This window comes from Haplochromis burtoni, unplaced genomic scaffold, assembly GCF_018398535.1.
Source record: "Haplochromis burtoni strain Fernald_Lab_line unplaced genomic scaffold, NCSU_Asbu1 Contig_56, whole genome shotgun sequence".
NCBI lineage: Eukaryota > Metazoa > Chordata > Actinopteri > Cichliformes > Cichlidae > Haplochromis > Haplochromis burtoni.
The window spans coordinates 486,507-512,697 of NW_024582417.1; the positions used below are offsets into that span (position 1 = coordinate 486,507).

The window sequence follows — 26,191 nt, forward strand, 5'->3', positions numbered from 1 at the left end:
GTAGCGGCAGTACACAGTGTCGCCGACAGGTGGTGTGTGTGCTGCATGCATAACAACGACAATACACACTGTACCTTGCTATATTAGCCACCAAGAAGCTTCTTAACGTTAGCCAACAAATAAAACTACAATTGTTAAAATTTGGAAAATGACAGCCAGTGCAGGGAACTGACGAAAGCATTCTCTATGAACAGTCCGTACCGCGTGGATTATTTGATTTCAGTCCGTCTTTGAATTAAAACGAGGTAAGTAAAATGGCGGATAGCTAACGTTAACATCAAGGGAGTTTGCCATTGAAGCCGCTTTTCTGGGTTAGCTGTCAAGACACTTGTTAGTGTCACCAATAGTCATACCTATAGAAATACTAGTTCATCAGAATGTGCTATAGTCAAGATAGTTACCAACTGCAGCCTCTGTGTGTTTCCAGTTTGTGTTATATGTGCTAGTGGTCCAGTTAGCCAGCTATAGCTAACGGTAATACTAGCTAAGCTAGTTTCTTATGGTGTATCAAAACACTGGCGCGAAGTCTAATCGCAGTTGTGGGAGCCCGGTATTAATTAATTAGAGAAAAAGGTCAAAGGGTAGCTAATTAAACAGAGCGTTGATGTCTGTGGCCAAGATCACATTATCAATAGATTTAGCTCACATTAGCCCGAGAACTGCTTGGCCGTCGTAAAAACAACGGCACGTCAGGAGGAGATGAGAGCCGATAGCAGACTCAGCCTCCCAAACATCTGTGGTTGTTTGTATTTCGGAAGTATACAACTGCGCGTGTCACAACTGCGGTATGATTAAATTGTTTCAAATTACGAGTAACGATGCAGTTTACCGACACGGTGGACAGTAATAAAAGCGAAAGACAATTGTGCTCATCAGTAGCTAACGTTTTATTGAGACACTGAAATCCGTACAGTATGCATATCCATTTATGGCGTTCAGAGCCTAGGGACAAGCCCCTAGTCTGCTCAGGAAAAGCCGTGTCATGTTTACTGGGATTTCCACTTACAGTATGTTCTATTGTATAAGAGCGGTCCGTAGTTTCCCCTTTTCTCTGAAAGTATCTGCTGTAAACGTAAAGTTACGCAGAAAGTTGTGAAACAGTCGCGATCACATGCATTTTTTCTTTTTTCTTAAAAAAACGTTCATTAAGTAACACATTTCTAAGTATCTGTTTTAAAGTGTTAGAGCTGGGAGACAAAATCACTTATTTTCAGCTCCGAATAACAGCTGTGTTGGAGATACAAGTGTAGTTTGCAAGTTGTAAAGTGGAGAGTGAAAGTGAGTCTGGGGAAAACACACCCCTTAAGCTTGGAAAGCTTTTTGAGAATGGCCACTAACAAGATGTATTACTTAACTTTGCCAGTGTATTATCTTCAGTTAATTAATTAATGTGATATACATGTTTTTATGCCCCCCCTTTTTTTTTTTTAAAGAAGATGGTTTGAAGAGGCCTAAGAGGCTTCTTTGTATTACTTTTTTGCTCAATTATCCAAGGAGAGGTCACAAGTCATGACATCTTAGAATCTGGACCCAGCAAATTTGGAGCATTTTGAACCAGTAGTGCAGTCAAACAAGCATTTCCTCTTGCATTTCTTGTAGAACACTTAAAAACACAGATGTCATTAAAAATTGTTCCATGTGTCCCAGTAAACTGCAACAGTGTGACACAGTCAGTGCGCGCACTACTGGGGTCTCAGTCATCTGAAATATTTTCTTAGCAGCTACCATGCAGCAACCAGAATCCAGCCCCTAGTTGTCAAAAAGATTAATCTGCAATTTCATGTATTACTTAATAGTTTGCTGTAGTACTGTCAAGTGATCCACAACAAATAGACTTTTTTTGCTTAAGCCTAACAGCCCTTGATAGTGGTAATAAACATGGCAAGTGCAGAGGTTTGGTATTGCTGATGTGCTTATGTGGAGCCTGGATGGATGGATTTCTTATTTTGATGTCAATGTGTAATTTTTATCTTGCTGCTTCAGCTGGATAAATCACGTTAATTGGTCTTACAACATCAAAACATATTATTGTTGTCTAAATGTCAATGTACTAATTAGCTAGATAGATCTAGCTGACTCGCGAACGAACATGGTGCATCCCAGGTTGAGATAAGCGGCTCTGTTACACGCTCTCTGCTTTTCCCATTGCATAGCTAACATTATTACTATGTCTGTCAGCAGGTTTGGCTCACATTTTAACATACTGTAGCCGCGTTCCATTGCCGATATCTTGTGTTTGCGTTTACAACCTGCATACCATGCATTAACACGCATTTATGCAGATAAGTTATCTGGATACAGATAATCAGATTTAAATAGGTTATTAAAGCTTTGTGTGCCCTGACAGTGACACAACCACGCTCTCGTCATGCCCTTCAATATTAGTTTCGACAAAAAGTGTGAATCAGTTGGTACTACTATGATTACAATGATTAATCTTACCACGAAATGTGGGAAGAGTTTCATCTCAGCCACAACTATGTGCAGTATGACTAAACTAATAGCAAACAAAATGTACTTTTCATGTCAGTATTGAGCACGTTAAAAAATAACTGTAGGCTAGAAGGACTTCTTTGACTTTGGGCTCACATGAAATGGTTAAGAAGACTATGACTAAAATCATGCAAAGACTTGTTACTGAAAAAGTAATGTCCTTGCCAAAGAAGGTTTAGTATGACCCATATATGACCAATGTAAATGGAGTTCATTAAGTCCAATCAAGGTGTATTTATTAAACAACATTTGTAAGGATAAAATTTTGAGGGTTTAAAATAACAACTTTTTTTTTTTTGCTTTTGTTTATTAAGTTTACCAATTACAATAAAGGTAAGAATAATGTTGAATTCTTCATAATAATTTTCTAACAGATAAATATTGGCCACAGGGATATGTGAATGTTGTCTTATTTGTTGATAGGATGTAAGTTGAAAAGTCACATATTTTGGTGAATCCTTGACGGAACTGCACAGTAACAGTAAAACCTCAAAACACAGAGGAGGGAACATCATGGTTTGTGGCTGGTTTTCTACTTTAGTACCTGGATGACTTGCAGCCATTGATAGACCAGTGATAATGAAATCGAATCAAGAACTTCTCTTGAATGCTTGGCAAGTTGTTCACGACCTTAAATCATCTTAAAAATGATTATACATTTTTTTGTCTTGGCCAAAGTCTTACTCTTACCCAGTTAAGATGATGCATGAGTGAAAAAGGTCCCGGTCCTGTAAAGCAGCAGTCCCCAACCCCCGTGTTTGGTACCGGGCCTCGAGAGTTGAAAATTTGTGTGAAAATTATTTTTTTTTGGGTACTGGTTTTATTTTGTTGTATTTATCCAGGACACCTTAAAGGCCGGTCCGTGAAAATATTGTCGGGCGTAAAGCAGTCCGTGGCGCAAAAAAGGTCGGGGACCGCTGCTGTAAAGTATTTCTGAAACATTGCTGAAGTCTCTAAACCAGAAACATCTGATGGAGTTTATAGCTGATAAAGGCAGGTCACTCAAATCAGTGCTTGTTTTGTGAATGGCTATACAGAGTTAAATAACAACATGTAAAGTCCAACTGTAACTTAGAAAAAACATTTATAAGTAATCTATGCAGAAGGCCTTTTCAAAGGATTTATTAACATTTTCTTGAACCAGCAGGGGTTTACATAAGATTATTTTGACTGTCCGGGTTTTTTTTTTTTTTGCTTCATTCATTTCATTTTTTAATAATTATGTTCTTTTTCTTTTTCATGTGCTATTATAAAGGTATATCCTTGCTCAGCACCCAGAGCAGTAAGAGCACCTACTCCAGCAGATCCAGAAAATGTTAAAGAAATGATAGCAGCGCAGGACTTGCACACTGAGTTTCAGTTTCCTCAGTAAGTAGAAAAACATGGAAGTGTTACTGTAAGGTTTTTATGTCCTTCAATGTTTATTTTGTATGTATGCACTGATGATATTTGAGATCGTTTTTGCTATGCTTGTGTTACTTTTTGCAGTTGTATTAAATACTAATAATAATTACTAATAAATCCATGTGTTATGCACAGAGAGGCAGAATCTCAGTTGTCTTCAGATACTGACCTTGAGGATCCCGATGGCAAAAATGCGAAGACAGGAAAGGGCGTGGTATGTTTTCCTGACTTTCTTATCTTGGGCACTGTGCTGAGAAGCACTTTTAACATTGTCTGTTATCTGGCTTCACTTACTCCGACATCAGCGATCGGGCAAAGCAGTCACGTGAAAGTGGTTAGAAATTTAAAAGTGTTAGTCAACCCAGGGTTATAATCAGTCTATCTAAGAGCACCTCCACATGAATGGGATGACTGTAGTGCATGAACGATCACAGATATTGAGAAGTCTGCTGACAACAGAGCGGCTGCTGTTAGAAAGGAAAATAAAACTATAATAACAGGAAACTGTTAAGTGGTTACACACCTAATACAGACTTAAAGTAACACAGTTATTGCGCAGAAACGTGTTGTGTGAGTGCATGTGAGAGGAAAAGTGCTGTAAGGCTGGAAAATACCTACAGTATAAATAAAGTTTAGCCAATTTGAAGCAAGAAAGGGAAAATTGGCAAAAATGCAGACTGTGTAAGTAAACAGTTAGTCAGACAGATTATAGCCATTGTTGTTATTATTATTAATGTTTTGATAATGATAATGCAAATAATAAATTTTTATTTAATTTGATTAAATTTGTAGTTGTTTTATTTTTGCAATTACATAACAATTATATTATAATTGTAATTTTATTGTATAATATTAACTACTAATTGTAATTAGTAATAAATAAACTATCTAATTAAGTTATAAGGTTGTTTTTTTGGGGGGTTTTTTCAGATAATTGATTGGTTATTGGATTGTGATTTTGTACCTGTTGATTTCTCATTTCAAACACCATTAGTTACTATGTACTCCAGTAGGAAGTGAACCACTTTCTTAAAAACCAGAGTGAAACCTGGAAAAGCCCAAATCCTGCCTTGTAGTACAGGCCTCGGTTTATGTGCAGTCATGGTCACACGCAGGCTTGCAGTATGTCCAGCATACACTGAGTAGAAATCAGTAAAACATCCTCACTGGTTTCCCGCTATCACAATGCTAATACATAGTCAAAAAAGTTTATATCAAATCAAATCACTTTTATTGTCACATCACATGTGCAGGTACATTGGTACAGCACATGTGAGTGAAATTCTTGTGTGCGAGCTTCACAAGCAACAGAGTTGTGCAAAATACAATAATGTAAACAAGCAAAATACAAGAATGGCTACATCTGAAACTAATAAATATATGTACAATATATAATAGTATATGCATTTCTGGATGTGTATACTAAATATTTTTCTACGTGTGTGTGTGTGTGTGTGTGTGTGTGTGTGTGTACACATATTTTACAAATTAAATAGAGTAAACAATAAATAAAATATATAAAAATATACAGAGTCATGCAGCAGCTACGTTTGATAAGAAAATAAGTCTGTTTCATCTCTGCATCAAATGTCTGTAATGTGATTTAGTTCCGTTTTTCTAATGCACAGTAACCAGATAAGCTATTGAGTATAGCGGCACACTGATGCAGTGTATGATAACAGAAGAACATCTTTCTCCTCATTAGGCAGCCAAGAAAGGGAAGAAGGCGCTTGGAGACAAGGCCAAAGGTGGTGGAGCTGGGAGGGTCACTGGTCCCGGCTGGGTGAATGGCCACCATCAGGAGAATGGAATGGAGAACATGACCTTGTTTGAGGTGGTTAAAATGGGGAAGAGCGCCACACAGGTGGGTGCACGGATTCTAATTTTCAATCAGTAACAATATGTAGCCTGGTTTAGTGTCTGTGGTTCTCATTTTTTGAATACTTAATCCATAAAGCTTGATTTATATTACTGTATTAAACCTTTGCTATAGCTGCTGTATTTCTGAGGGTGGGCATTTCAAGCTTACAACACACTCTATGCAGTGGACTTCATTTCTGTTTATTTTTTAAAGGAGTGCCAGACAAGACTTATTGACAGCTTTTTTTTTCCCTTTACATCTGACCTGATTTCCTTGAACCTTATGCATTGCGGTTAGCAGCAGGTTCTGTTTCTGTTTTTGTTCAGTAGTGGCTGCTAAAAAAACTAGGTGTATTACTGCTGCCTCCTGGTGGTAATACTGGACAAACAGGTTTTTTTTGTTTTTTTTAAATTAAAAGATAACCTAATGACTACTCGAATAGTCAAAAATATTACCCACGCCTGTTGTGCATCGATACATTAACTACACATGGCAGCAACTCAATTCACCGAAAGGCAGCATATTGATTAGCACAAAGATAATACCATTAAACAAAATGTAATAGACTGTAGCTTGATGTTAATGCAATAGCTAGTATTCTTTCAACATAGACATTAGCCTAGCTCTGATAATCTGTTTTATGGCTCAGTCATTTCAGGACTCTGCTCTGCTCTGCGTTTTACTAAACGTAACAGTTGTTCAAAATGTAATAGGTCCAAGTCAAACATGATCAGCTCAGTTTCACTCGTAAAGTCAGACCGATGCAGGCTCCTCAGCGTACAAGTGCAAACGGCAATGACAGCCACCATGGCATAAGCTCCTCTTAGTTATGGCTGGATCAGGTGACCCTGAATTCTCCCTTAGTTACTTTGCAATACGTCTAAGCTGCTAGGGGCTTCCCATGATGCAGTATTAAGTGTTTCTTCTTTACTCCCCCCCCCCCCCTTCTTTTTTTTTACTTTTTTTTTTTTTTTTTTTTTTTTCTCCCCCCCCCCCCCCCTTCTTTTTTTTTTACACTTTCTGTGTGGTTATATACCCACCCTCCCCCCTTAACCATTAGTTATTCATCTTTGGCCATGTTCAACAGTGTGTCTTTGTCCTGTCCCCTCACCCCCGACCTTCCACTTGAGGTTTCTTTCTGTTAAAAGGGAGTTTTTCCTTCCCACTGTCACCACATGTTTGCTCATATGGGGTCTTTTGATTGTTGGGGTTTTCTCTGTATTAACATATGTTTTTTTTTTAACTTTACAATATAAACCGCCTTGACGTGCTTGTTCTTGTGGTGATTTGACATTATATAAATAAAACTGAATTGAATTGCGGGGATTCAGCACAACTATAAATCAAGCTTAATGGATTAAGAGGAGTCAACAAAGCATGCTCTCTAAGGAATGTTTTCAAAGTTATATTTTAGTTAGAAGTGTAAATAATTATGTGATAATTTTGTGAGTGTGCTTCCCTTTCCAGTCTGTGGTTGATGACTGGATTGAGGCATACAAACATGACAGGGACACCACTCTTTTGGACTTAATCAACTTCTTCATTCAGTGCTCTGGCTGTAAAGGTAGTTTTCCTACTTGTATTGTCTAAATGTGCAGCATGTTGGGTGCCTGAAAGCACATTCACACGCTCAATTTTGCTGTATTAGGTGCTGTGAGTGGAGAGATGTTCAGACATATGCAGAACTCGGAAATCATCCGGAAAATGACAGAGGAGTTTGATGAGGTGATGTAGGCTGCGTTTCAATACAACGTATTTTAAAAGAACCACACCAGCACGGGAGATGTTTTTAATCTGGCCTGAAACAAATGTAATACTTGGGACCCCAATCTGATTATCTCTGTGCTGTACAGGACAGCGGCGACTATCCATTAACCCTCTCAGGACCACAGTGGAAGAAATTCAGGATAAACTTCTGCGACTTCATTGCGGTTCTGGTGCGACAGTGTCAGTACAGCATCATTTATGACGAGTATATGATGGACACAATCATCTCGCTACTCACCGGCCTGTCTGACTCACAGGTCAGGGCCTTTAGACACACAAGCACACTAGCAGGTCAGTTTTATTGTGGATTTTGTCTCCATCCTGCACGCCCATGCTGCTGTTATCTGACAGCAGTTGTTCCTACACGTATGTGTTTTAAACATTGTTGTCTCTGCCAGCCATGAAGTTGATGACAGCCTTGGTGAACGTGGCTCTGAACCTAAGCATCAATATGGACAACACACAGAGACAGTATGAGGCAGAAAGGAACAAGGTCATTGCTAAGAGGGCCAATGATAGGTTGGAGCTACTGTTACAGAAGCGCAAAGAGGTAAGAAGAAAGATAAGTTGTCAAGCGTTCAACCCAGCGTTGATGTTGGAGTGTAACACAGCAACACGTCAGTGGGTGTGAGCGTTGTTTAACTCTGTCATTTAAATTTTTCACTCTATATATGAATTGACTGGGGGGGGGTTATGCTGCTGATTGTATTTGCCCCTTCATGTGCAGGTATGCCATACAGGTGTAACCTTTTCTGCCTTTGTGTCCGTGGAGAATAGACTCAGTCACTACTGATTTATTTAAAGCCCCATCCCTAACCAGCTATAACCTAAAATTATGACTTTGTTTACCATTCCATGGCCTTGTAATTCACTCTGTTTATTTTAGCTCATTATTTTATTGATATTTTTAGTGCAGCCACAGAAACATACTTCTCTCTTTCCAACAGCTGCTTCAGGGTCTTAATGCAGGCAGCCTAACATCGCCTCTTGAAGGCCGAATCCCTGTGACTGCCGCTTTCCCTTCAATGCATGTCGTATTAGTCATGGTTAATTTAGAAAGACATCATGTTCAATCACGGTTTCCTTTTCTCTCACAGTTTGTCAGTGCTGTAATGACACGTCATTGGCCACTGGATTAAAACAGTGTGTTTTTTCACCAACACTTTTCGTTGCCTCTCCGCATCAGTTCAGATGACATCTGGAAATTCTACAGTTAGAAAAAGTTGGGGGCTTTTTAGACTTGTGATTGCATGGGCTGTTATTAAATTCAGAGGAGGGTGGCTGCGCTTAATGGCAACTTACAAAGTGTCAGTTATGACGTTATATGAATCTGACGACACGTCTCCTGGTGAATCGTTTAAAATGAGTGATTTTACCATAAAAGACTGTTGAATCTCACTTTGAGATCTTGTGAATGTCTCACAGAAGCGGTATGAAAGATTTAGTGTAAAACTGAACTATTCCTGCATGAGGCCACTGATCCAAATCTGAAATGATAAGACTGGTTTCTTTATTGATTGCCTGTGTAATAAGCACATTGAACAGGACTGGTTCTTTTTATTTTGAGTTTATTCTACATAAACTGTCCTTTCTAGTTCACAAAATGCATATAAATCCAGTATTTCTGGTTTACCTTTAACAATGGTAACAAATAGTGGATGAAATCTGTAAAAAATCCAAGTATAGAACAATACCAACCGTAATCTTGGACTTTCAGGGAGTTTTTGTGCAATTAATTTCAAAAACCTTCTCTTTATCTTTTAGCTTCAAGAAAATCAAGATGAAATTGAAAACATGATGAATGCAATCTTCAAGGGAGTGTTTGTTCACAGATATCGGTAAGTAAATCCTTAAGCGATAAGGAATTCCCCCAGATTATTATGGTAAATGGCAACCAGACTGTGTGCTGAATGTAAGATTTCATCATGGGCTTCTTATCACTTTTGAGTTTGTACAACAAGAAGCAGACAGAACAGAGTTCATTTAGAGTGTTTTGGCACCCTCTAGTGCAAAATCAATGTTAATACAAGCATGAGTTCATTATTCACAATGAACCTTCTTCAGTGCTGTTTACAGCTGCCAGGTCTGTTAAAGGCCCGTTTACTAAATTTAGTGAATTCTCTTTGTTTTTGCCAGCGATGCCATTGCTGAAATCAGAGCCATTTGTATTGAGGAAATAGGAGTGTGGATGAAGCTGTACAGTGACGCCTTCCTTAATGACAGCTACCTAAAGTATGTTGGCTGGACAATGCATGACAAGGTGAGTTTATGGAAAAAACGTGTGTTATGGAAGAACAAATTAAAGCCCACATCTTAAATCTTAGATTTCTGAGAGTCAGCGTATGTAGTAGTACCAGAGGTGAAACAGTCGGTATAATTGAGATATTGAGATAAGCCTCAATATAATTAATAACAACTTTTAAAAAAATGTACTCGGCAAGTAGGTTATCCCAGCCTATGTATGAAACTGGCTTCAAACCATATTATTCTCCCTGCTCCTTCTCATGAGAATTTGATGAACTCAGAATCTTCTTTTTCTAGTTTAGGAATATTAGTACCAGCTTATCGTCACTTCATGTCAACAGTCAGTTTTTTGAGGACCACTTTTCTGAAAAAACGCAACGCATTCGTTCTGTACATAGGTTACCTGTCATGTTTGTACACAACACGTTCAGTTTGTAGCACCCTTTATCCAGAAAATCTCCCATTTGTTAAAGCCTATTACCGTAATTCCCGGACTACAGAGCACACCTGATTAAAAGCCGCATGCTCTAATTTTAGAAAGAAAATCAATTATGTGCTTGTACAGGCCGCACCGGATTTTAAGCCGTATGCGTTTTACTTGTAATATGAGATATTTACACAGAAATATTACACGTGACGATTTTTAACGTTTAATTTAATCCGTAAGGTAACATAAACGTTATGGTAACATACAAAAATACATACTGCAAATGCTTTTTTTCCTCGAACAGCCTGTAACACATACGTACGTATCAGTAACACACAAATTACATTGCTTATGTTTTTTTACGGAACAGTGCACAAACAACATTACAACGTCTCTTAACAACTGGTAAAAATATATACCGTATATATACTACTTATCAATTTTATTGGTCTACTGTTACCAGGCAAAATGTTTTTGGCTGCATGAAAAAAAATATGCATTAGCCGCATGTCAGTATAAGCCACAGTGTTCACAGTGTGGGGAAAAAGATGCGGCTTATGACCCGAAAACTACGGTAGTTAAAATTTGAAGTCCAGAGCTCCTGCTACCATTTTCTTTCAGCTAGAGGGCTTTTATTCCAAACACCTCCAGTCACTAGACTTATCCAGAGTTTAGATGGGTGCTCCAGTCTTGAGCTTATGCCTTCACTTGGCTCACATTGAAAGCAGGTGGATATTTTATGAGGTGTACTTGCTTTTCTTGTTCAGCCACTTGTGCTGGGTGAGAAAGACGCCTGGTACAGACCTCCTGTTTGGTGGAAATCGTCTGCCTGTGAGAATCCTATTTGATGCTGAAAGACACCCTCATGTCTTGCTGCTATGTCCCATGTTTGTTTTATTATTGCTGGTCCTCACGCATTTTTATTACCTCTACATAGACTTTTCATGTAACTGCATTTCAAAATGTTTGGATTGCAAACAGCTGTCTAAGAGAAATCAATCTAAAACCTGCTTATAACTTCACTTAACTTGCCTCTAGGGGTGCATTATAAGCAATTTTAACTGGAATAGTGGCAGAGTAACACAGGCATTCAGATTTCACGAGTATTTAATGCATTTCTGCTACGACTGCAGCAAGGTGAAGTGCGTCTGAAGTGCCTGACTGCCCTGCAAGGCCTGTTCTACAACAGAGAACTCAGCACTCGGCTGGAACTCTTCACAAGCCGCTTCAAGGTAAGTAAGCATTACTAGAAATGTAGATGCCTCTTGGATATCATTGCATAGATGTAAATGTTTGATAAAGATAAAATAGTACCATTTGGCCATCATCATACCCGCAACTAATATTATGGAGATCTGACATTTTCTCTCACTGACAGGATCGCATTGTTTCTATGACTCTGGATAAGGAGTATGATGTTGCAGTGCAAGCTATTAAACTTCTGACACTTGTCCTACAGTGAGTAATCTCGCCTCCTCAAATTTCCATTTAATTTTGTACCACAGCATGTGATTATTAGGACATGTTTTAATTCAACAAGACAGCAGATGTCAACATTTTCTTCAGACAAGTGTGTTATTTTTCTTAGTGTGCATTTATGTTTTCTTCCTAATTCTGAAAGCTATTGTGATTAAAATTTTTACAAATCATGTAAATAACAATGATAATTCTCAGCGTTTGTTTTTCTTAATCAAAAATCCAATAATCACAAAGAGTTATTTTTGCTTTTCATGTAACAGGAGTAGTGATGAGGTTCTGACAGCAGAGGACTGTGAGAGTGTTTATCATCTGGTTTACTCGGCACATCGACCCATCGCCATCGCAGCGGGGGAGTTCCTGTTCAAAAAGTATGTGTTTTTCTGCAGATTTGAAAGAGATGTAATTGAATCACCAGCTTGAATGAATGTTATCTATTCAAAATATTTTAGTGCCAGTAATAAAACTGACAGAAACATTCCAGGGATTGGCTTATTGTGTAAACAGGCTCTTTGATTCAGCCTGAGTCTGGTTGGCACTGCATAGCGAGCAACATTCATGGGAAGCACACTAAGCTCCAAGAAAGGAGGGAGAGGAGGAAGGGCTTAAAGGAATATTCCACCCTGCTCTCGGCTCGGAAGGTGGCTCTGAATTTTTTTTGCTGGCTCCTTGTTATTACAAAAGCAAAATAATGCTTGCGTGAAGGCCAGCTTAAGTGTAAACTCAATTAGATTCCATAAAGGAGATACAGGAAATATGCATGAGATATTTGTCCCACCTCCTTTCCTAAAGAGGCTGAAAACGTTCATTTAGCCTGTTTTTCATACGTGTATTAAACTGCTTTTTCTTTGGTTGATTGAAGGTTGTTTAGCCATCGAGGTCCTGAGGAGGAGGGATTACCCAGGAGGGGCAGGCAGAGCCTCAACGGCAGCCTGATCAAGACTACTGTGTTCTTCTTCTTGGAGAGTGAGGTGACCAGGCTTTTATATCAGCCCTGTGCCCCTGCTTTGCAGAAACGTGTCAATCATTAATTATTCTTAAGATTGGATTAAATAATTAAATACGAATCAGAACTGTGCATACATCTATTGCAAGGCACTGGAGATTTCTGTTTTTTGGCTCAAAGAGAATAAAAAAATAACAGAAATGTATTATCTGTGTTTAAATAGATTATTTCATTTCATTACAATTCACATTCCATTTTTTACAGCTCCATGAACATGGGGCCTACTTAGTGGATAGCCTGTGGGAGTGTGCGTCAGAGCTGCTAAAGGACTGGGAGACTATGATCAGCTTGTTGCTGGATGAGCCAATGCCAGGAGAGGAAGGTAAGGAAGCGCTGTCTCAGAACGGTCCCACCTGAGATTTTTAGTGAGGAAAATGAATCTTTTTGCCACTCTATTACTTATTTGTTGTACTTTTACTCTAATTTGTGCTTCTCTTAGAAGGCAAGTCTTTTCATTAGATACTTGGTAACATTTTTTTGGGTTTTTTTTTTTTTAGCTCTAAACGATCGTCAGGAGACAGCCCTGGTTGAAATCATGCTCTGTGCCATTCGGCAGGCTTGCGAATGTCATCCTCCTGTAGGCAGAGGCACGGGGAAGAGGGTGAGTGTCAAGCTGTCATGCTTGAGATAGAAAGGATTAACTTAGCTCCGTGAATGATTTCGTGTTGACTGTGCTGTCGGGGTTTTGTGCATGGAAAAGGTCCTGACTGCAAAAGAAAAGAAAACACAGCTGGATGATCGGACACGAGTCACAGAGATGTTTGCAGTTGCTTTGCCTCTGTTATTGGCAAAGGTGAGTGATTCAGAGTTCTCAGAGTTCATTATTTCATCAGGTTCAATATTCATGAAATAAGCCTGACTGCGTTCCCTTTTGTTTTTGTAGTACTGCGTTGATATTGATAAGGTGACCAATTTGCTACAGATACCAAAGTTCTTTGATCTTGACATCTACACAACTGGGCGGTTAGAAAAGGTTTGCGAGTTGTTTGTTTTAAAGCTTGTTTTACAGCTGAAGTGCATTGTATGTGCTGCTGGTGAAACAATGTTATGTTCTTTCAATTAGCATTTAGACGCACTGTTGCGACAAATCTGGGAAGTCGTGGATAAGCACACAGACACTGAGGTCCTGGAGGCCTGCTCTACCACCTACCACTATCTCTGCAACGAGGAGTTCACCATCTTCAACCGTGTGGACATCGCCCGCTCCCAGCTTCTTGACGAGCTTGTAGACAAGTTTAATAGACTCCTGGAGGACTTCCTGCAAGAGGTAGGTGCTGTAAGGCGTTTATCTGTGTGGATTATTTTAAAGGATGCTCGCAGGAGTAGAGGCAAATATCTGAGATTTCAGCATATGATCTCTTGTTTGTCAGGGTGAAGAACCTGATGAGGATGATGCTTACCAGGTTCTATCCACACTTAAGAAGATCACCACTTTCCACAAGTAAAAGCAGTTCATGGAAACTGTTTCAGTTTTTGATTTGAACACATTACTTGTTAAAAATCTTACGTTTCTGTTTTCTCATATTGGGTTAAGATGTCAGTGACAGCATGCATGCATATTAAATGTTATAGATTTAATGTACATTTCTGCTTTCAGTGCACACGACCTCACTAAGTGGGATCTCTTCACCAGCAACTACAGGCTACTCAACACAGGTCTACAGAATGGTGATATGCCTGAACAGGTATTACAGTGTCATCCCCAAAATCCTACAAATGGAGTTAATCAGGGTGTTTACATTCCCATATGTTACTTGAGTTACAGGTGATGTGAGGGATAATTTGGAAAGAATCATTGATCATATATACTCACCAGCCACTTTGTTAAATATATCTTGCTAGTACCCAGTTGGACCCCTTTTGTGCTTTCAATTTGTGTCATAGATTGAACAAGGTGCTTTAAGCATACCTCGGAGATTTTGGTCAATATTGCCATGATAGCATCACAGAGATGCTGCACATCTATGATGTGGCTCTCTCCTCCTACCACATCCCAAAGTTGCTCTGTTGGTTTCAGATATGGTGACTGGAGGTCATTTGAGTACAGTGAACTCATTGTCATGTTCAAGAACCCAGTTTGAGGTGGTTTGAGATTTGTGATGTGGTGCTTCAACATGTCATCAGAAGATTGTACACTGTGGTCATCAAGGGATGGACATAGGGTGCAACAATGCTCATGCAGGCTTTAGTGTTTAAATTATGCTCAGTTAATAATAAGGGGCCCAAACTGTGCCCAGAAAGTGTCCCTCACACTTTTATATCACTGCCACCATTATGAACAGTTGATACAAGACAGAATGGATCCATGATTGCATGTTGTTGACATCAAATTCTGACCCTACCTTCCCAGTGATGTAGCAGAATCGGACAGCCAGCATTTTTCCACTCTTCTATTGTCTAGTCTTGGTCAGCCTCTGTGAACCGTAGCCCCAATTTCCTGCTTGCAACTTAAAGGGGTGTTGTGGTCTTCTGCTTGCTGTAGTCCATCTACTTCAAGGCTCGATATGTGGTTGAGTTACTGTTGCTTTCTTCTTTCGGCTCCAAACACTCTGGCCATCCTGACCTGGCATCAACAAAGCATTTTGTTGCCCAGAGAACTGCTGTTCAGTGGACATTTACTCTCTCTTTCAAACAATTTTCTATAAACCCAGAGTCTGAGTCTAGCACTAATGACCGTGCCACATTCAAAGTCACTTAAATTGCCTCTGTTCCTCATTCTTATGCTCCTTTTGAACTTCACCTGGTTGTCATGACCATGTCTACATGCCAAAATATAACGAGTTGATGCTATGTGACTGGCTGATTAGATATTTGTATTAAGGAGCAGTCGAACAAGTGTACCTAACAAAGTGGTGAATGCGTGACAGAAAATAAAAACAGAAAAAATAGATGATTATATGAATAATTCTTTTGTGTATTTAAAAAGAAATAGCAAGCACAAATGAACCTTGACATGTCTTAATAATTACTGAACATCGAACTCTTTTAAAATTTAGAGTCAAGCTTTCAAAATAAAGTTACGATTAACCAAGTTAGTACAGTTCAAGTAAACTAGAATTACCCTCTGAGTGACCTGTTAAGTTCATGTTAAAATACTGAATGTGCAGTTTATCTATTCTGCTTGATTTTTGTTCCTCTCAGATTGTGGTTCATGCAATGCAGTGCACACATTACATCATCCTGTGGCATCTAGCGAAGGTTTCAGATGGCACTTCAGTAAAGGTACTGTTCACATTTTGGGGATATTTGGCAAAATACATGTAATAACATTTCTGTGCCTACATTTCCCAAATAAATATGATTGGCAGTGTATCACAGTTTGAAAGTATCCTTCCGCCTGTGTCACAGTAAATTCTCTCTGTAGTTACATTTGGACACCATGTATATGCAGATGTAAAGTAGGAGTTACATGTTTTTACTTTGTTTTGCTTACAACACTTCCCAGTCTGATTGCAGTTTTCTGTCAAGCTTTATAAATAGAGTTATACATTTCTTAATGCCTGGGTAATACAGGTACAATGTTACTTTGAAAGGGTTTTACTAACTGAACCTTTACTCCTCTCAGGGTGACATGGTGACCTTGAGAAAGCAAATGCGAGCTTTCTGTTTAATGTGTCAGCGCTACATAAACACCATCAACAACGCAGTCAAAGAGCAGGTGAGGATTTTGATGAGTCAGATAATTTTTATTTATTTATTTTTATTTCCTTTTTCGTTTTTTCAGCGCAACTGAAAATTTCTGTGGTCAGCATTTCCATATATGCTCAAGTGTTGTGTTTATTCCAGGCCTTCACTATACTGTGTGATCTGCTACTGATCTTCAGTCACCAAATTATGTCTTCAGGCCGGGAACAGTTGGAGTCTCTGGTCTATTCGCCAGACTCTTCTTTGCAGGCAGAGCTGCTCAACTTCATCCTGGATCATGTTTTCATTGATCAGGATGATGACAACAGCACAGGTCAGAAAACACTACCCTGTTTTATATGAACCTACCACACTCTGTTTAAAGAAGGAACATGACTTTTTATAAATTTTTCATTTTTTTAGATGGACAACAAGATGATGAAGCCAGTAAAATTGAAGCTCTACATAAGAGGAGAAACCTTCTTGCTGCCTATTGCAAATTAATCATTTACAATGTTGTGGAAATAAACACCGGAGCAGATATATTTAAACAGTACATGAGGGTAGGTCTAAATCCTGTAGAGATCATAACGAAGTCATCCAGCCCTGTTGTTTTAGTTAACAGTATTTCTCCTGTTTCTCCTCAGTATTACAACGATTATGGAGATATTATCAAGGAAACAATGAGTAAGACGAGACAAATCGACAAAATCCAGTGTGCAAAGACGCTCATATTGAGCCTGCAAAAGGTATGACATGTGAAACAGATGGATGGTCACTAATGTGTAAAACATACTTGTTGCTGATATTATGATGAGACCAGGTTTGCCGCTGTTCAGGAGACACAGATGAATTGTCTTAACACATAGATAAGGAAGCGCCTTTTGTCTCTGTACTGTCAGTAAGCAGCCAGGCTGTCCTTGAGATCCAGCATCATCATCACTTAGATCATCATACTGCTGGAAGCCCGATAAAGTCTTTTCGGGCCTCCTCAAATAGCGATACCTCACCAAATAGAAGAGATAAAAGAGTCAGTCCCAAAATCCTTTATTTGCATTTTAGTCTGGAAAAAATCTTCTCAGGGTCTTCAGAGGCTTTTAATTAATAAAATCAGACAAACAGTATTTGAAACCTCTTTTGCAGTTGTTCAATGACATGTTGTCTGAACTCGGCTTCAATTTCGACCGCTCATCATCAGCCTTCTGCGGCATAAAAGAGCTCGCCCGACGCTTCTCATTGACGTTTGGTTTGGATCAGCTGAAGACCAGAGAGGCTATTGCCATGTTACATAAGTAAGTCATTTCCCTAACCCAAACATCATTTGCTCTAATGAACAGGAACTTTCACGTGTCATGTCTTGTTTGTTTATTTTAGAGACGGGATTGAGTTTGCCTTTAAAGAGCCAAGTCCCCAAGGAGAAGGAAGTCCACCGCTTAATTTAGCATTTTTGGATATCCTGAGTGAGTTCTCTAGCAAACTAATTCGACAGGACAAGAGGACAGTGTAAGTTTGCGGCACGATGAGTAATGTGAGCATGAAAATGATGAGAACCTCTAAAAAGACTCTAATGTTTACTGTCATTTCACTTTTTGCAGTCACATGTACTTGGAGCGATTCATGACATTTCAGATGGCCCTGCAGAGAGAAGACTGCTGGCTGCCTCTCATCTCATACAGAAATTCTCTGCAGGCTGGAGCAGATGACGACACTATGTCTGTAATTAGTGGGATCAGCAGTCGAGGCTCCACTGTCAGGAGTAAGAAATCCAAGCCAGCCACTGCCAGCAAAAGAAAATTGCCTGAAGGTGAGCATTGCTGGTGTACTTTGATGGACCATTTATTTTATCTACCACAGCAACCGATCTGCAGCATCAGGGGTCGGCAACCTTTCTGATTATGAGTGCCATCTAAAATTTCCTCAGAAGTCAATGTGCCATATGACTGCATTAGCAATGCATTTAATAATGCTCTATAGTAACAGTTACACACTATATAGAACCACTTTATAGAATTATATTTGTTCGCAGATGTTGGCAGCTATCAGCAAATAGTCATCAGCTATTTTGAAACAAAAAAAGAAACTTTTTATCCATAACAGCAAATGAAGTGCACAACAGAAAATGCAAATGCTATTTATGGTTTCCTCACAACAATGATAAGTAAAATAAACTGGGTCAGTGTGGTATGTTTGTTAATACAGAGATACACATGTTAATGTGATCTCTAGTCTCCCACTCAGAGACACAGGTCTCCGAGTGTCCAGCATTCAGATGGCTACCTGAGGACACTCTTCATGTGAGAGAAAATCTGCTATTTGTACAACCAAATACTGTCAGTAAGGCCTCTGCAATGTTCTGAAGACAGTTAAACTTGTCAGGTAGTGATGTCCAGCAGGTGAAAATGCAAGCTCCATGAACACGCACAGCTATGGATACCAGCTGCGTTCGTAGTTCTGCAAACTTTGACCCCACAGAGTCGAGGTTTTGAGTTCAATTAGCTGCATTTCGATGTTGCATTAACTGGCATTAACTCAGCCAGTTAATCCGAGACAAATCCAGCTGCTCATTAAAGCTTTCTGGTTTGATCAGAAAAGAAAACATTGGTCCATACACCTGAAAGTCCTGAAAATACATTGTGAATTCTGTCTCAGTCTTCGGATGTATACAAGCATTTCCGTGGTGCTGATGCTGCACTGAGCGAACAGCTCCTGAAGTATTTGAAGTGTTGGAATGTGAAAATTTCAACATCGCTTGAAAAAACTGCCAGCTAGCAACGTCCCTCTCACCAGTAGGCTAAGTAATTTTTAGCCAATTACAAGTTGAATCTGGTACTTGGGGTTGTTAGCTAAGATACTGTCATTAAGAAGCGGCACAACTAACGTGTCTATGCGAGCTAGTTTGCGATGTGCACCGCTGGCACGGCCATTTAGTTTTTTAATGCACCTTCTCAAATTAATTCGCTGCATGTCGTGCCCAGGGCTGGACTGGGACAAAAAAATCGGCCCAGGCATTTTGAGTAGAGACCGGCCCACCAGGTATTATAGGAAAAGCCATAAAAACTTTGAATGAAAACAGACGCTGTTGTGACAGTGATGTACAGTCTTATTGGTATATGTATGATTTCTATACATTTTACATCAGATAAAAACTTTGATTGTAGGATTCAGATAATTATTTATTAAAAGCTAGACATTTTAAATGAGAATAAGAAAGAAAAGTATTTCTTTGTGCCCCCCTTTCCCTGTTAATGCCCTACCTGCCCACCTGGCAAAACTTTGCTAGACCCGCCCCTGCACAGTTACCAGCTGTCAGCTATGTAAAAAAAAAAGGATCCTGGTGTTATTTGTCTCTCAGAAACAGTTCATAACTTCCCTTCAACTCATTCATGTCAACTAAAAGGTAAACCTGTTTCTCCATCACCTGTTCAGCTCTGATGATTCAGTAAGGACATCTCCTGGTTTCATCTTCATGTTTCCCTCTCACCACATATCCAAAACGACATCCTGACCAGCAGATTTTACAGCTGTGGCTCCAGCAAACATCAGCTGATACTAGAAATTAATAATAAATCAAATCTAACAACAGCTGATCAAGCTTAAACGTGCTGCTGTTGTTTGGCGCAACATCCACTGGTTTCCTGTTTCTGGCGCAAAGTGGGTGATAAACAAACAAGAGAGAAAAGCCGATCAGCTGATCATTGATCAGTTTCATGATTGAAGTAGCAACAGGAGAGGGAGGGGGAGAGGATGAGAAGAAGAGGCAGCTGTGCAGCGTAAACACAGAATAATGAGGTTACTAACCTTATGAATAAAATAAAGTTCACTATTAGTAACATCATAGCACCCACCCAGCTGTATAGAAACTCCGTCATGCTAGCTAGAACGCAGTACGAGTTATTGTAACTGACTGTAAAAAGTCAGCACAACGAAAATAAACTCCACCTAAACTTGGTTTATATCTGACCCAGATAGACCACAGGTCATAACTTCTTACCTGAAGTTCAGTTCACCTGACACTCGCACCGGCGGCCGCCTTGGGTCTCTCCTCCTCCTGCCTCCCCTTTCCCTCATCCACCTGCTGGCCTCTGTGGAAGCTCCGCCATAGCCACCACCAAACAACTGAGTTATTTTTACACATCGGCCAGCATCTGGCCAATTCACCACCTTTCATTGTTTATACTGTTACAAAAAAATAAATAAAATCATCGGCCCATAAAAACCAGAAATCACCATGGGCCCACTGGACATGGTGGGCCCATGGTATGCCCAATGGCCAGTCCAGCTATGGTTGTGCCATCAGTTTACTCTGGCACGTGTGCCCAGGATTGCCGACCCCTGATCTACTTCAAAACAGCTGCTGGTTAGTAGAGTTGTATTTAAGGTGACAACATTTTCTTTGTATTCCATGACTGTCACAGCAGTTTGTTTGCTGTATTTCTTAAAGTCTGCCTGAGATTGAAATAAGGTCTTTCTGTGAGCGAATACGCCGTCGTGAATTTGAATACGGTGCAGTATTCACCTTCAAACGTCACACATAAACATAAAAATGCATCTCTCTCTTAGGGACATGTATTTCTCCTAGGATCCTCTTGCAAAATGTTTCATGTTAATTCTCATCACAGCCTGCCACTTTAATAATAAATCAAACAGCTCACTCATTGTTATGGCCACTGCGTGTGTTCAGTAAAATTCAAGGAGTGTAACAAATGATTTTCTCTGGCAGAAGAGAACAGCAGTAGCAGCAGCGATGCGGTTTGGATGAACCGTGAGCAGAATGTGCAAACGCCAGTGATGATGCATTCACCCCATCTAACTTCCACTGTACTGAGGGATCCAAAGAAAATGAGGCCAGAGGACAGCTTCACAGCCACGTTCACCATGCCAGCAGAGCAGCATCCCCATCAGCCTGTGCCTCCTCAGCAGCAGCAGCCACACCCTCAACACCAGACTACCATTGATTACAAGTAAAAAATATGTGTATTACATTATTGCATACATGTCTGCAGAGGTCTTAGTTGCAGTACAGTATGTAAAGCCACTTTTTTAAAACTGTGGGAATTATGAAGTAATGAACCCTGTTCCACAGTACCCAGGTTACTTGGATGCTGACACAAAGGCAACAAGCTGAAGCCCGTCAGCAGCAAGAGCGGGTTAGCATGCACTACGCCAAGATGAGGAACCACATGCAGCAAGCAATGTAAGAAATTCAGCACTTAACTGTTTTTGGCCGAACTTTGAGCCAATAAAGAGTCTGACAAAAAGCATTTTTCTGACGTGTTATTTTTTTGTTATGCATCACAGTCGTCGAGGGTCTGGGCTCATGGAGGATGATGAGGAGCCAATAGTGGAGGATGTGATGATGTCATCTGAAGACCGCTTGGAAGATATCAATGAGGGCATGGATTTTGACACAATGGACATCGATTTGGTAATTAAAAAAACTAACAAACAATAGTCTACATTTGTCTAGATGCATGTTTAATAATTCCAGTAAGGAAATCCTAGGAAGTTGATTCTGCTGATTTGGACGTGGCATTTTCAGCGGGAGATGAGTAATGAAACGTTTCTCCCACTGAAAATGTAGCATCCAGATGAACTGAACCAAATTAGAGATAATCTGAATGCTGCATTTCTAGCAGAGTAAGCTGGTCATGCCAGTCCTTCCAATAAATAAATAATAAAAGCAAATGTTGATGTTAAAATTAATAATTTTTTTGACTGTATATTTTTTTTTCATCTTGAGGAGTATTCTTCTAACTGAGTCGTTATCTTTCAGCCGGCATCAAAGAATCGCAGAGAAAGAACCGAACTGAAGCCAGATTACTTTGATCCATCTTCCATCATGGATGATTCGGTAGGAGTATTCCACTTCTTATAATAACTGATTGATTGATTGATCATACTTTATTCATCCCGAGGGAAATGGGTTAAGGCTGCCAGCCGTGGCAGCGCCGTCTTACCCTTCCGACCATACGTACATTACACAAACATCACATGGGGAAGACAGGTCAGAGAGGTATAACATGGAAAAAGCACAACATGAGGAAAGATAAGGAGAAAAAAATAACTCCCCCCAGACTGAGCTCAACAGGGAGATCAGTTTGAGAGCAGAAAAAAAAACACCTCTGCACATGAAAAAACTCTTAATACACCAAAGAAACACATGACAAGCAACAGGGATGGGTAAAAGGTGAGAGACAGCCAGTGTAGACAGTGCATCCGGGCCTGCAGCATAAGCGCTGGTCTCCTTGATCCACCGTCAGCATCGGAGGGGAATAAGCGTAGAAGACGTTTGGAGGGGGAGTGGGGATGAGTGTACATCTGCCTGTGTATATATGTCTGTGTGCATGTGTGTGTATGTGTCCAGAGTTCAGCTGAGACAGTGTCCTTCGCCCTGCCAGGCTAAATAAACAGTCTTCCAGCCAACCCAGGTGGCCTTGCATAGAATGGGAAGAACAGTCTAAACACAGTCCGTATCAGGGTGTTGTTGTTCAGCTCCAGCCTTGAGACCACAGCTGGCGCCGAAGGGGTATCCGCATGAAGTGATGGTGCTTTTTACTTTAGTGCAAACAACTCATATGAATTTCAAAGCTGTTCTAACAGTCCAACACTGGTCTCTCAATCTCCCGTTGGAGAGTCGTGAGCTTCTCCATGATGTTATCAAACTTGCGCTCCGTGATGTTGTCATTCTTGTGCTCAAAGAGCCGATTCTGAGAACTCATGAACGCAGTGCGCTTCTCCAAGATGTGATCCAATTTGCGCTCAGAAGTGTTGTTCCGAGCGAGCCCCTCCAAGATGTAATCCAGTCTTATTCTGAGTATTCACGGCAGCCGTAAGCCTCTCCAAGATCTTATCTGTGCTGCACTCAATGAGCCCATTTTGAGAAACTCACGCCTCGGCCCATCGTTTCAATCCCAGCGGGCAGCCTTGTGGGGGTTTGAACAGCCAGTTCCGCTTCCTTAATTCTTCGATAAGCCAGGGCCAAGCCAGCTCCGATCAGCAAGAAACCTGTTAGCACTCAGGCTCACCCGAGCCCAGACTTCTCGTTGAGAAAAAGGGTGTCAATTGTATTCAGGGACCAGTTGATCAAATCAAATCCATAATTCCTCTTTTAGGTTTTAGAGAACAGACTGTGAGAGAGTGTTCCAGGGAAAAGTAATACAAAAAACACGAGACTAGACAAGGACACAAGAGGCTAAGCAGGGAAGCTAAGGGGGAGGAGGAGGAGAGGAGAAAAGTGCGACCGCCTTCATCAAGAGCAAGACAGCAAAAAAAACCCCAAAAAACCCCTGTTTGAGTGAATGGCCAAGTAAGCATGATAGATCAACGTACAGTTCACGCATGCCTAGCCTTATTTGGTAGAAGTCCATTTTCTTGTTATTTATGACAGTTTGATTAAAGAACCCCAAAGGAGGAACAACTGTAGGTGTAAAAACAACCACATATTTCTCATCTGTTCATACTGTACACTCGATATCTGTTTGTTTTTATTTGGTTTTGAATTTCTAACACTGCTTTTTTTCTTTCGCCTTTAGGTTCTCAATGTTTCAATGTTTTAATATGAAAAGGACAGCATGTCATCGAACTCCTGGGACGGTGAAATGACTCTTTATAAATGAGAGTGGACTGGACTAGTAGGCTTGTGAGACACCAATGTTTGCCTCTTTAACACTTTGTTAAAACTTAGAAGGAGTGCTTGAGCTTGGATTTGAATTTTATTCTGCTATTTTCACACACACCGGATTTTGGTCACACTGCGGCAGAGATGTTTCGGTTTTTGTTCAGTCGCCCTAAAAAAACTTGATGCCAGCTATCACTTGGCTACACTTGTTATAATGTGTGAAGCGGTACAGGTACGGATATTGTGTAGCAGTTTGCATGGTGATGGGACAATAACAGGTCAAAATTCAAGTGAATGATGTATACCTTTAAACTCTTTAAGTAGACGAAAAATGTCTGTAAATACATAGCGGCCAATATACAGGGAGGGTGAACACAATTTCATGAACACCAGAAAATATAATAGGCTTGCAGAATAACACTACTGTTTTGATGCTTGTAGTGTTCAGTTATTGTTGAACACTATAATAACCCTGCAGTTTGTCACAGAGGTGGTAATTGTGCTGGATGGTCATTTTTAAGCTTTACATCGAGAAACTGTCTTAGGTTTAAACGAACCCCCTCTCTGATGCAATCCGAACATACGCTGAGCATATAATGTTTCATAATGGCAGCAGTTATTAAATGGCTACTGCGTTATATTGGAAGGGTGTCAGTGGTATTGTTGTTCACCTTCTGAACTTTTAAACTGTAGATTCTGGCATGGCATGTAGCCATATATCAAAACATGTACACAGTAAGTATAATGTGAACTGGCGTGTCATACTGTTTAAAAGCCTTGCCACAAGTTATATATATACAGCATTCTCAGATTTCTTTGTGATGGTATTTTTTAGAGACATGTGTTCTGCTTTTATACCTTCTAGATAACTTTGATTTATAGATATTTTGTAATGACAATCAAATGTAAATTAATGGTTTCTATTAATCATGTTATTTCACATAGAGATTGAAATGATCCTTTTTAAAGGAAATGATTATGTTACTATAGATGTGGCCAGCTGTATTTTCTTTTCGTCTCTCTGTAGCGAACGGGTACAAACGTACCTCATTGCTCAGATGTAGTAATTTGACAAATTGAGGCTGCATCTAAAATTATTTTTTAATGTTGGAAGAAATCACAATGTTGTAAAACTTTGACTCGACCTCAAATATGTAATCTCTCCTATATATTAACTATTTTTTTCCACTGTATAGTATCTAGTAATATCTAATATTAGAGACATGCCATGATTGCAATCTTTAAAAGAAAGGATTTTTAAAATGGTTGAGAACGATGTGTGTTTGTTTGGTTTTGTTTTGTTTTTTGTATTTGCAGGTGTTCAGAAATAGTTTTTCAAACTGCCAGTTTGGTTGGTTTGCGACTGCTGCGTGTATAAGAGTTATAGAAATATTCTAAATTACAAAGCTTCTAAATTCTTTAGCCAACAATCATAGTATCAGAATTGTATATTATACAGTTACAAATGTGTAATATATTGTGAATCGGTGCTCATTTTATATTTACTGTTTCTTTTCGTGTGAAATTTTGGGGAATTGTCAAAGGAAAAGAATGTAAGTCTTTGACATTAATCTACTAATTTGTAAGTGCACACACAGTGCATTGTTTTTTTTTTCTTTGTTTTACCGTGGATTGTTCCGGTATTTCTTCTGTGTATTGGCCTGGCTGGCAGAATCAGACTTTATGAAAGAAGGTGTAATCATATTGTAGCTGAAAATGAACCTTATTTCCTCAGTGTCACTATAATCTGGAGAATCAAATCATCAGGTCTTAACCCTCCTGTTATGTTGACCCAGAACAGAAGAGATGTCATCTGCATCACTACAGAAAACCAGAAAATCAAAATTATACAAGAAAATTGTAAAATAATCAATGCCAGTGTTTCTGACACTTTTTGGATGAGTACACATGCCCCGGGTCAAATTGACCCAGGAACATAATTGGTGTTCCTGGAAACCAACATAACAAGAGGGTTAAACATTACCACATACATAATAACTTTTCATGTTAGGCAAATGAGAAAAACACATCTTAGACTTGTCTGTAAATTTACATGACTCATGTCATTTTGGAGCTTTTCTGTTTTGCATCAAACTGCTGAAAATGTGCAAACATCTGTACGTTTATACATATTTAAATATTTGCGTATATTAAATTTGTGTTTATATTCTATTTACAAAGTGCCCATTGCATCCTTTACGGTTTGTATTTATGTATGGAGATGTAACATGAACAGAATAAACCCTCTACAACTGTGTGACGACTTAATAA

General features: G+C 39.5%; 1 protein-coding gene across 1 annotated transcript; it reads left to right on the top strand.

Annotated features, from left to right (window-relative positions):
* stag2a (stromal antigen 2a) lies at positions 1-26,177 on the top strand. Its single transcript, XM_005922052.3, has 34 exons — positions 1-245; positions 3,749-3,861; positions 4,033-4,111; positions 5,603-5,761; positions 7,226-7,322; positions 7,407-7,483; positions 7,612-7,816; positions 7,924-8,075; positions 9,290-9,363; positions 9,662-9,785; positions 11,330-11,428; positions 11,575-11,654; positions 11,936-12,043; positions 12,535-12,643; positions 12,883-13,000; positions 13,176-13,279; positions 13,379-13,471; positions 13,562-13,651; positions 13,742-13,945; positions 14,049-14,119; positions 14,276-14,363; positions 15,820-15,900; positions 16,244-16,336; positions 16,465-16,636; positions 16,726-16,865; positions 16,950-17,051; positions 17,446-17,594; positions 17,677-17,805; positions 17,898-18,106; positions 21,023-21,263; positions 21,386-21,496; positions 21,601-21,727; positions 22,076-22,153; positions 23,835-26,177. Exons 2-34 carry the CDS (start codon positions 3,818-3,820, stop codon positions 23,856-23,858), a joined length of 3,831 nt encoding a protein of 1,276 aa, XP_005922114.1. The 5' UTR covers positions 1-245; positions 3,749-3,817; the 3' UTR covers positions 23,859-26,177.
* Positions 26,178-26,191: the final 14 nt, after the last annotated feature.

Coding starts and splice junctions, on each gene's coding strand:
- stag2a (XM_005922052.3), top strand. CDS start 3,818: ATGATAGCAGCGCAGGACTTGCACACTGAGTTTCAGTTTCCTCA. Junction 7,817..7,923: donor ACACACAAGCACACTAGCAG/GTCAGTTTTATT, acceptor TGTCTCTGCCAG/CCATGAAGTTGATGACAGCC. Junction 17,052..17,445: donor TCATATTGAGCCTGCAAAAG/GTATGACATGTG, acceptor CCTCTTTTGCAG/TTGTTCAATGACATGTTGTC.